This window comes from Nilaparvata lugens, chromosome 8, assembly GCF_014356525.2.
Source record: "Nilaparvata lugens isolate BPH chromosome 8, ASM1435652v1, whole genome shotgun sequence".
Taxonomy (NCBI): Eukaryota; Metazoa; Arthropoda; class Insecta; order Hemiptera; family Delphacidae; genus Nilaparvata; species Nilaparvata lugens.
Window position 1 is genome coordinate 45396762 of NC_052511.1, and position 11753 is coordinate 45408514.

General features: G+C 35.7%; 2 protein-coding genes across 7 annotated transcripts in view; both read right to left on the reverse strand.

Annotated features, from left to right (window-relative positions):
- Positions 1–9512, reverse strand: part of LOC111043393 (methylthioribose-1-phosphate isomerase) — a 33322-nt gene extending 23810 nt beyond the window's left edge. Inside the window, exons 1-2 of one of the 6 annotated variants that reach the window (XM_039434909.1) lie at positions 9462–9512; positions 213–425 (exon numbers count right to left, since the gene is read on the reverse strand). In XM_039434909.1, the coding sequence (XP_039290843.1) occupies positions 213–344 (132 nt within the window). In that variant the 5' untranslated portion in view covers positions 345–425; positions 9462–9512. The other 5 variants (XM_039434906.1, XM_039434905.1, XM_039434904.1 and 2 more) reach the window with 5 other exon arrangements.
- On the reverse strand, positions 300–9301 carry LOC120348695 (histone-lysine N-methyltransferase SETD1B-A-like). The gene is made up of 3 exons (XM_039434886.1): positions 9150–9301; positions 2803–7129; positions 300–426 (listed from the first exon to the last, which is right to left on the reverse strand). Exon 2 carries the CDS (start codon positions 7050–7052, stop codon positions 2838–2840), a length of 4215 nt encoding a protein of 1404 aa, XP_039290820.1. The 5' UTR covers positions 7053–7129; positions 9150–9301; the 3' UTR covers positions 300–426; positions 2803–2837.
- Positions 9513–11753: the final 2241 nt, after the last annotated feature.

An 11753-nucleotide genomic window follows, 5' to 3' on the forward strand; every position in this document is an offset into this window, starting at 1 on the left:
AAAAGTATGAAAAATTAATTAATGAAGAAAATAAAAATTGAATACAATTCGAGTAATGATAATAATATTGTGATGTAACTACATAATAAATCAGCAGTGTTTCAACAAATAACAGTTGATTCTCTGAAAAAGATTTAAAATAATATCCTTCCCCATTAACACTGGGACTGGTAAATTCTAAATTGTGGAAGTTGCACATTGATTCAACATACCTGCATTGAATGAATTGCCTTCCACCCATCTTCCACATTTTCAATATCAATGTATTTAGTCGTAGTCGGGAGTAGTAATTGGTCCAGAATTCTTAATTTTCCATTATCATACTGAATCGCTTCGAGGGACATTTTGGATGATATCAATCAGGAAATAATTCACGCTCACTTTTTTTTGTTTCTTTTCGATATTAAAATAGGTCCAATATATGACTGAAACAAACAGAATAGATAACATTATTAAACACTACATTTTATTATAGTATTCCTTGGTTATGAATGAGCTTAATATTTGAAAAATATTGATTTTTAGATTCTATCTACTAACTGAAGCTAGACAAATTAATGAATCAATACTACATCTGGTGTACAATAACTGAGTACGATATTAAATAAATTAATAATAACTTGGATAAGTGTCACACTAAGAAATATGATCTATTTCAGATCAAAATAAATATTAATTTCCTTACTGAGGCTACTCCAACTTCTTCAATTGAATTAACCTGTTGAATATCCATAGAGAAACAATATCGTAAGTAGATATCCCATGGTATAGGGAATTAATGTTGCAACTTTTACTGTTATCTCAAGCCGATTACTGTCGATTATTGTCAATTTCCACTGTTTTGTTGGAGTGATAGTGTATGAACGGCACAATTTGAGACTACCAGCGTCACACAGCTGCATAGGAAAGAACTATGTGAACTATCGGCTTGGGATAACAGTAAAAGTTGCGACATAAACGCCCTATACCATGGGATATCTACTTATGCTATCGTTTCTCTATGATTATAACCTATTAGTCATAATCAAAGATAAGAAAGCGAAAATGATAGGATATACGGTAGCAATTGATTTATTGTATAATATTCTATAGAGCAATCGATTTCTAAAAATAATAAAGAATTGTGAAAAATAGCACAGATATCTAGTAGAGGCAGTTTAACAAGGAAAATCTTAGTATAGATAGACCTTTTGACATTTGTCAAGTATTATGCAGTTTCTGTACTAAGACTGACCAAAAGTAGAGAGGTTTGAATTTGCAATTCATCACATTAAAATTTAACTATAAAAGATATTTCACACGATCACAAGTCATAAAACGTGATTTTCTACACTCACTATACGTACAATTTAGACACTAAGAGCACTTGAATAACATGGCACTTGAGTAGAGTATAATTGAACGAGCTTCTTCAATGATAGTTGTTGAGACACTAGCTCAAAGTCTGAGCTGGTCTCAAGTGGTTCATGTTAGATAAAGGATTGGAGGGGAGAATGGCGGGAGAAATTGTTTAGATAGTACAATTATGAATGAACGGCAATAGTGCAAGCAAACAGAGATAGTGAGTATTCAAAGTGGATAAAACTATATTTTAGATAGTAGTTCACTAGCACTTGATTTAGCCAATTTTTTTGTCAAAGTCCTTCTAACATTTTTTTCTAACATCCCTTTCTAGTAATATTTATATAGTATACATACTGGATAATAATACTGTTTATAGTTACAATTTATCTATACCTAGAGTGCGTTTAGGCTATTATTGTAAAATAATAGAGAGAATGATATTTCCCAACCATTTGAGTTCCAAATCAACCACTGATATACTTCTTGAAAATAACACAAGCATCAACTGCAAGAAATGAATTCATCCGTTATTGAAAAAATATTATTCAGATAAATTAAAAGAGCAATGTAGTGAAAATAAAATTTTGATTTTCCAGTGACAACTACACTATTGAACTTGAAATAAATTTTACACGTAAATAAACCTAACATAGCGTTTGAATTGGATCAAAACTAAGTTAATATTAAGAATTGGAAATCTAACTTATTGAATTTGAATTCACATTGAATCTTGAAAAGTAGAATAATTACACTAGGTAAATTATTCACTTTATTAGTTCACTATTCACTTGAATAATCAATTAGGCTACTTCCTTTATAAGAGCTGGTCAGAAATAAATCTCATACAACTCATTTTTACGGGGTGAATCTTGAGGTGTAGTGCAGTTTCTAGAATAATAAGGTGATAAGTAGTGTACGACAGAAGTGTTTATTATGAGATGATATAACAACAAAGAAGTTTCTTGAAAATATTGAATAGACATAGTAAAACACTAAAATGATGATCATGCAATTTCATGCATTATGTGCCTAGTGTCATCCTAAAAAACTTATAGTAATATGCTAATAAGCTGTATTTGTATGAAATATAAAATGTTAAGTATTCATTCAAAATAATAAATATTGTTCCACTTATTTTTCTCTATATATGATTACAGTTTGAAGCACGTTTCATAGTAATAAAGAAGGTGATAGCTTCTTATAATATAGTAGTTATGTGCAACAATCAATTCTCAAACAAGTATTAATTGGATTCTTTAGACATTCTGCAAGATGGGAGCTTAAAGCAATAATTTAGATTCTAGAGTAACACAAAAAGTAATAGTTACTAATCTATCACAATTAATACACGAAATTAAATGCACAATTAGGGATCACGTTGTCACTTTCACAATACACACACGTGATAATCTACAATCAAGATATGAATACATTTTGTTGGCATTGGCAAGTACTCACCCCCAAACAAGTCGTTTTCAATCACTCATCATCGCTTAGTTGAGGGTTCCACGGCATCCCTGGGCTCCACACAGGCAGGGAATCTTCTGATCCTCAATAGGGAACTTGTAGTCGTACGTTATCTCCTCATTCACACTGATCGCCTGCTTCGAATAGATTACAATCTTCTTCTGATTCTCAATTGTGATGATCTTCGCATAGCAATTCGGATTACAACTGTGATTGATAAACCTCGATAGATTGCCGCACTTTGTTGCATCGATGATTGTGTCAGAGTCTATTCGGAACAGGTATGAACTGCCGATTCCTATTGCTTCATAGTATCTCTCCCTTACATCTGCCACAACGGGACGAATCATTTGTCCTACGTACTCAATTACCATCTCGTCTGCTGCTATTGGTTCCATGGCAAACAAGCCCCAGTCATGGATGGCCGACTTTGCGAATTTCAGATGCTTTTTCCTGAATTTCAATCCGTTGAACTTCAACAGGTCACTGTCAGTACACGTACTAAACGCTGTCAATAATCTACGTTGGTTACTCCTCGCTTCCCTCGAGATAGCCTGCTTCTTAGTTCCACAACACTTCAAAGGCCCTGGTTCTTGGTCGAGGTTCAAACTAGACGCAACGGGTATAGATTTTCCAAAATGGTACTTATGTTTCGCTTTCTGCTTGACATCCAACTTGTAGTAGCCTTCAGCCCTCGCACAGCCACTGGGATGCACCGGAACGTCATCCGGTTTTCGTTTCTTAACCGACGTTAAAGCTGTGATTGGATGATCGACCCAATGTGTGTCATTGAACCAGTAGCTCAATTGATCGTTTGCTAACAGTGCCTCGTAGCTCCGCTTCAAAAATCCAATATCCTCACTATCGATACCGTCTGTGAGGAAGCTGTACATTATTCTCATTTCATCAATGATGTCACGCTTTGTGAATGATCCTTTTACCGTCAATTTCGTCTTCTTAGTTGGTTCAACATCATCATTCATCACCTCTGCAGGTTCATTACCATATTTGTGATCATTGAAGAATATTTCTTTCAATTTATCATCATTGACTTCATCAACCAACTTCAGTTCGGTATATTCTTTTTTGTGAGATTCTACAGCACTATCCCTAATATCAACCACAGCTCCGTTGAATTTCAACTTCTCTAACTGTACTTTCAAAACGGGCAAACAGGTTTCTTGCTCTTTCTCACAATTGTCAATATTCTCTTCAGGTTTCTCCTCATTTGGACTCGGAACAGCATCTAACTCGAGATCAGTCTTAGCCTCATCAGTCTCAGTGGGAGTCTCATCCAACCATGAGTCCAACTCCTCAGGTATCGGTGTAGACTGGCCGTCAGGCGTCCTACATCCGAGGTAGTCTTCAATCTCTTCAATACTGATCATTGTCAGTGGATTATCATCTTCTGGTTGATCCTCCTCACAGCCAGATTCTTCAGAAGAATCAGAACTGCTCGATGAATCTTCTGACTGTGAGGAGGAGGATGACGAGGGAGATGATGCTGAGGAGGTGGAAGACCGTCGGGAGGGCAGCATTTCACTTTCGTTGTACTCAATTTTCGACTGAGAAACGTCAACTGATGTGTCCTGGAGGTCGGATTCTGACTGTAGCACCATTTCTTCATCGTGATCACTGACTTCATCTGCCAACGACGACTCATCCATGGGTGGAGGTGACGGTGCCTTCATCTTCCTCCTAAATGAAGGCATTTTAGGGATTGCAGCCCTGAATCCAAGACCCAAGCCACCCATTGCAATGGGGTCCAGTGCGTTTGTTTCAAGCATTGCCGTAATTATAGTTTCACTACTTTTGGAACAAGTAGTAGCTGTTGCAGTAGTTGTACCTTCAGTTTCATGTGTCACAGCTGATTGACTAGAATCTTTAACCTGAACAGATTCGCCTTCCTTGGAAACAGACACCTGATCATCCCACCACATCTCAAATGCCTTGAAAGCAGTGCTTTCAATCATCTTTTTGTTGATGTCTTTTTTGAGGATCTGTTTTAGCTCGACCATTAATTTATCGACGACAGCGTTGATAGTTAACATGAACGGGTCTGGAGGACGGACGACGACTGGTTCAGGCGGAGGGGGTGGCGGGGGTAGAGTACGACTCAGAAACGCCGCAGCGGGCGGGAAATTCAAATGAGGAGGAGGAGGATGATGATGATGAGGATGATGATGAGGATGAGGAGGTGGCAGATGGAAAGCGGGTGGCATGGTATAGGCTAAACTGTGATCATAGTAGGTCAGAGGAGGTTTATGGGTTTGCCAGTAGGGATCTGGAATCTGTACAGTCAACGGATAATTGGAAGACATAGTATTTTTGACGGCGAAATCATAAGATGGCAACACTGGCGGTAGTTTAGTAACAGTGGTGTTGGCGACAGAGGATGAACCAGACAGGCACTGTTGGTTAACTAGAGGTTGATTATCACAATTTGGTAACTTATGATCACTTTTGATGTCCTTTTCCTTCAAACCGGTTCCAATTTTGTCATCTGATGATTCATCTAAACCAAATATTTTGTCATCATACCCGAGCAACTGGTTGGTTTCCAAAAGTTCTTGTTTCCTGGCACGTTTAGCAAACTCGAGCCCACTTTGAAAGCACTGCAAGTAAATGTCTTTGGAGATGAACGGCGAGGGAGGAGTCGATAACGGAGAATTGGCAGATTCGTGTATGGGTGCAGGCGGAGGAGAATACTGCAAATAGTCATCAGAATCAAATGACCTCTTACGTTTCGATTTACCGTCAGCCTTCATCTTCACCTTCACCAGAGACTTCTTAGACTCATCATAATCATTGTTAATGATCTTCAAAAACGATGGAACGTTTCCAGTCATTGAACTCTCCTTGAGTAGATTCTCAATTCTCGTATCCAAATCTAAACTCTTGGTAGCAACCTCTTTCGAATCTACTTTATCTTGAAGTGGAGGTATTTTAGGTTGAGTGTGAATCACATATGGTGGTGGATGATGGTAGGTTTCCACGGTATGCGGTGGTGGATTCCATTGAGGTGGCAAAGAGTTGCACATCGCATTGTTGTAATGCAAAGGAGGTGGTGGCGGCAGGTATGTTTGTAGAGGGAAAGTAGTCGGCGAGGGCTGGTGCAATGAAGCAGGAGTGCTGCAACTCATATTGCTATTGGGAGTATAGTTGGACCTGTCAGACCCTGCATAACTACTCGACTCACTAGCACTAGATACAACTAAGTAGTCTTGATCACAGCTATTCAAAGTAGAAGCCCTAGATGGACACTGAGCTTTGCAGTCACTATGCGTTTGTGAAGCATGTTTCAAACTATAACTGGAATGATTCTTTTGAGTGTTATCTTTCTTCATCCACAGCTCCGAATTACTCACTGGTAAGTTTTTATCGCCATTCATGACAGGTTTAGCAATATAGGTATCATTTTTACTACTTGATGAAGTAGTAACTCGTTCCTCACCGGTGGAATGATGATGGTTCCTCAACCTATCATCCTTCTTCTCATTATTTCTAACTTGAAACACTTTCTCTTCAGTGCACTCCACATACATTTTGTGACATTTTTTGCCAAAAGGGTCCAAAAAAACATCAAGCACCTTACCCATGACAGAAGTTTTGTTAAATTTTTCCACAAACAATTTTGCGGATTCCGTGTCCTCGAAAAGAACCTTAGCCAACCCCAAATGTTTCTTGTTCATCGGGTGATAGTACACTAACAACTCATCAATAACACCACCAACTTTTTGTGCCATATCTTTCAAAAAAGCGTGATCGATGTTATCATTTAGATTGACCAAGGTCACTTCCAACGGTGGTGGAATGCCCACATAGTTTGTGTCAATTTTGAACCTAGGCACAGGAAGCTCCAGAAAGTCGAGTCTGTTGAGATACCTGGGTAATTTGCTTCTGGGGTCCCGCAACTGCACTGGAGGGAGTGTCGGGTCATGGCCGTCATACCTGTACAGCTTAGCCGACCCTTTCGTCAGCACAGGGTCAACCAGCAACTTGTAGTTCCTCACTACTCTGTTGTTTTGTTGAGCAGTTTGTTGTTGTTGTTGTTGCAGTTGATGATGGGGATGATGGTTTTGTTGATGATGATTTTGCGAATGATTTTGTTGATGATTGGTTGTGGTTGCTGGATGATGACGTTGATGTTGATGATTGCGTTGGTGATGATGAATAGTTTTTGTATCAAGGTTGTGACTTCCAGCCCCTCGGCTAAGCACCGGATGGGTTGACGTCTTCATGTTGTTATGTAGAGACTCGTTCCAAAACTGAACTTGTCAACTACTATCACAGTAGGTGGATACTAACTCTTCCATTCCTGTAATGAATAAAAAGTAAATTCTGATACTCATCTGTCAATTACCATATCCATAGAGATAAACTGTAATTTTGTTCAAGTAGTTGGATTCAGCTGCTTTGAGTTAATTACGATAAGATTTTTTAGAATAAATTGAAAGTTAATTATATTTAAATAAAATGTTTTCCACAGTCCTTGTCTGATGGAAGTGAAGATTATTTGACAAGTCAAAGTAAAATTAATTTGACAGGTCAAAGTCAAATTCATTTGACAGGTCAAAATCACTCTAGAATCTATAATTCAGTTCTCACATTTTTAACTCGTATAAGCCTACCAACTTCATTAGCCAAAATTCATTCATTTTCAATTTTATCCGTCTCAAATTATTTTCAATCAGTTTACTAGTGGGATATTATGAAAAAACTACATTGCAATACTAATATTGCGAATTTATGAATGACATCATTTCATTTCAAATAGAAGATTTGCATAAATAAGAAACGAAAAAATACCAATCCTAAACAAACCGAAAAATAGCAATCGGCCTATCGTAATCTCCAAAAGCAATACGGCAGTTTCCATATATTCACGAAACATTAAAAACAGATTTTAAATTTAATAGATTTGCAAAATAAATATATATGTGATAAAGTGAACTGAAATTTGTGATCTTAAATTTTAGACTGTTGTAATGTAGTATCATAATATAAATATTAATAGCTGGAATGCCCAAAATTGGCAAACTTGGCCAAAAAGGGGGAAAATTGTCAGCCAGCTCCTTTATGAAATAGAAAAAGTAAACAAATGACAAAATATTAAATTATTTTTAAACTGGATTGGGTAAAGTATTAGTATTAAAAATTCTAAATTGAAATATGGATAATGAACCAAATAGGCAGAGTTTTTATTGAGTTCAATGTTAAAACGGATGAATTCATTTGAAGTTGCAGTTTTGTTTACTAATTATGATGAATTGGGAGTTGAATTTGCGAAATGTTCTTGAATAGAGTAGCTTACAGTATACGGTTCATTGGCTAAAAGTTTTTGATTTTTAACTTATCTAATTCACTTTATCAATATTGTTATGGAAATAGTATAGAATTGCAAAAGCCTAAAAGAAATCGTTCAAGAACTACTAGTTTTATACAGTAGGTTATAGAATTAATAAATACCAAATACGAATCTTTGTAAAGTATAATTTATAATCAACAAAATAAACTTTGCTGAAATTTAAAAAAATCAAAAATTAATTTTGATACAATGACACAGTTTAAATGACTGCAATTTATTTTTAATTACTGAAAAAATTATTATATAAAATATCAAAATTGGGTAACAAAGGGGGTTGTAACTATGAGCCTAACCTCAAATCAAAAATCTCACTAGATAGCATTAGAGAACAGCAGTCAACAAAATAAATAAATTGATGAAGTTTATATTTATGTTAGTTCTAATGAAGAGATCTAAAAGATGTAAGTCTGAAATATACATTTTAAAATGTTCACGATAATGACAACTTACCGTAACTTACTACCGTGAAATCAATGGGGCTCAATATTCTTGTTTCATAACCTATCCTTTCTTAAATGGTTCAAATAATGATCCTTTTCCTTTTATTGTCTACAGTTTTGAATGGCATTATAAACACCGTTTTTGTTTACCGGTTACCAAAATAGATTTTCATCTTGTCGGATTTGGTCAAGAATAAACAATAAACGATTCTTATCGATCCAGATAAAATTATCACTTTTAATTGAAATTCTGTAATTGCATTATATAAAACTAAACTTATAAAACTGAAAAATGCTTTGAATTATTACTGTTTATCTTGTAAACAAAGCATGTTAGCTCAAGACAGAGATCAGTAATCAAGAAATAACAATCTAGTGTTGATCTGTTGATTATTTTTGTAGGCTAGTCAACTTATTTAACAAAACTTGAAATATGCTAAGGAGTTATAATAATTATATTTCGCTTGGTAAAATAGACTTTACTTTAAAATATGTTTATTTTAAATTTAGCATCAATAAAATAAACTCACCTTGCCTCGCTTCTATGATGGTTTTCGTACTTCTCTTGCTTACCAATTTTCTAACAAGATCTACATAGAGCATAGAAAGAAGATGGAAATATAGGAATAGAAGTGAGATAGTGTGATATTCCTAGAAAAACAAACGAGAGGCTATAAATCTAAATTTGGGTAAACTTTAGCGCTCCAGTGAGCGTCTTGTTAACTACATACTACAATGACAAAATTCCCGATTTGAAATGATGAAATTAATATTAATATTCGTGGATTATACTAGCATTTATTGCCATTCAAGAGTAAAAGGCAAAATTCAAGCTTCCTTACCTTTTGCCCAATTTCTCTCATAATCCTAACCTCATGTAGAAAAATGCCCAAATTATGATTTTTAGCAGTTCCTGGGAAGTGAGAATCGATGTCTGTAAAGTCGATAGAGTTGCTTGTCGATTTTTCAAACAAAAACGGTTGGATGTTTCATTCTTCTCAACACTCACAAATCTAGATAAATTGATTCGAAAAAATGTGATTATTCATTCATTTAAAAGCTATTGACATCTGAAAAATGTTTAAATTTTTTATCGTTCATGCACACCATGGTGGTGCATTTAGAAACCATTTCAGTAGACACCATGACATTAACGGGCATAAGCCGCGGTTTTTTAAAACATGATAGAATGCTATGGTATAAGGATGTCAACTTAATAATTAAAGTACCTAGCAAAGCCAAAATGTTACAAAATTTATCAATAATATAATATGTTATAGCCCATGCACTTTAGTATACATTTTCTAATCACCAGTCCTCAAATGAATAGATTGGAAAACCATAGAGTATGATCAATGGCGTTTTTGTCACAAATTTTACTTTCCTTGCCCTATTACCATAGGTAAGGAAAGTATTGCTTTCCGAAAAAAATTAAGGTACCCCAATTTCTGAATTTCTATACGTTTTAAGGTTCCCTGAGTCCAAAAAAGTGGTTTTTGGGTATTGGTCTGTATGTGTGTGTATATATGAGTGTATGTGCGTCTGTGTACACGATATCTCATCTCCCAATTAACGGAATGACTTGAAATTTGGAACTTAAGGTCCTTACACTATAAGGATCCGACACGAACAATTTCAATCAAATGCAATTCAAGATGGCGGCTAAAATGGCGAAAATGTTGTCAAAAACAGGGTTTTTCGCGATTTTCTCGAAAATGGCTCCAACGATATTGATCAAATTTATACCTAAAATAGTCATTGATAAGCTATATCAACTGCCACAAGTCCCATATCTGTAAAAACTTCAGGAGCTCCGCCCCATCTATGCAAAGTTTGATTTTAGATTTCCAATTATCTGGTTTCAGATATAATTCAAACAAAAAATTTCTAGTGGAAACGATTGAGCATGGACATTTCGCTTCAATTAATGTCCAGTAACATTTTCACCTAAAATTGAAAATAAGCTTGAAATTTGAGAAAATGTAATTATTCAATTGCAAACTTTTGGCAACTGTTGATTCTATCAATTCATTCACTATGAAGAGATAGCAGATCTTGTGTGTATCCAGCGTTATTGACCTGTCACCAGCTGGTTCAGATCTTTGACTTGAGATGCGGGTTTACACTAGCGTCAGGTGATCAATTTCCATAACGGCAAGGAAAGTTGTGTGAGTGCGCCACACCAGATTTTTTACTTTCCTTGCCCTATTACCATAGGTAAGGAAAGTATTGCTTTCCGAAAAAAATTAAGGTACCCCAATTTCTAAATTTCTATACGTTTCAAGGTCCCCTGAGTCCAAAAAAGTGGTTTTTGCGTATTGGTCTGTATGTGCGTCTGTGTACAAATCTCATCTCCCAATTAACGGAATGACTTGAAATTTGGAACTTAAGGTCCTTCCCCTATAAGGATCCGACACGAACAATTTCGACAAATCCAATTCAAGATGGCGGCTAAAATGGCAAAAATGTTGTCAAAAGCAGGGGTTTTTGCATACAAAACTGTATTTCAATAAGTTACACTTCCATCTCAGACTAAGATTCGTGGTAGAGGATGAATCAATAATACCGAAATACAGATACTTTCCGAAAAAAATCAAGGTACCCCAATATCTAAATTTCTATAAGTTTCAAGGTCCCCTGAGTCCAAAAAAGTGGTTTTTATTCATTTATTTATTTATTTATCCATCACATTGTGTAGAAATACTTAACATTAGGAAAGGCACAACAGGCTCATGCCCAAAACTGTTCCATTTCCAATTTATATTATAATGTCCAAATCAAAATGTTGGTTATCTCACTTTCACTTTTCAAAATACAATTTACAATCTTGAGTTTTTGGGTCTGTGTACACGATATCTCATCTCCCAATAAACGGAATTACTTGAAATTTGGAACTTAAGGTCCTTCCCCCATAAGGATCCGACACGAACAATTTCGATCAAATGCAATTCAAGATGGTGGCTAAAATGGGAAAAATGTTGTCAAAAACAGGGTTTTTCGCATTTTCTCGAAAACGGCTCCAACGATTTTGATCAAATTTATACCTAAAATAGTCATTGATAAGCTCTATCAACTGCCACCAGTCCCACATCTGTAAAAATTCCAGAAGCTCCGCTCCATCTATGCAAAGTTTG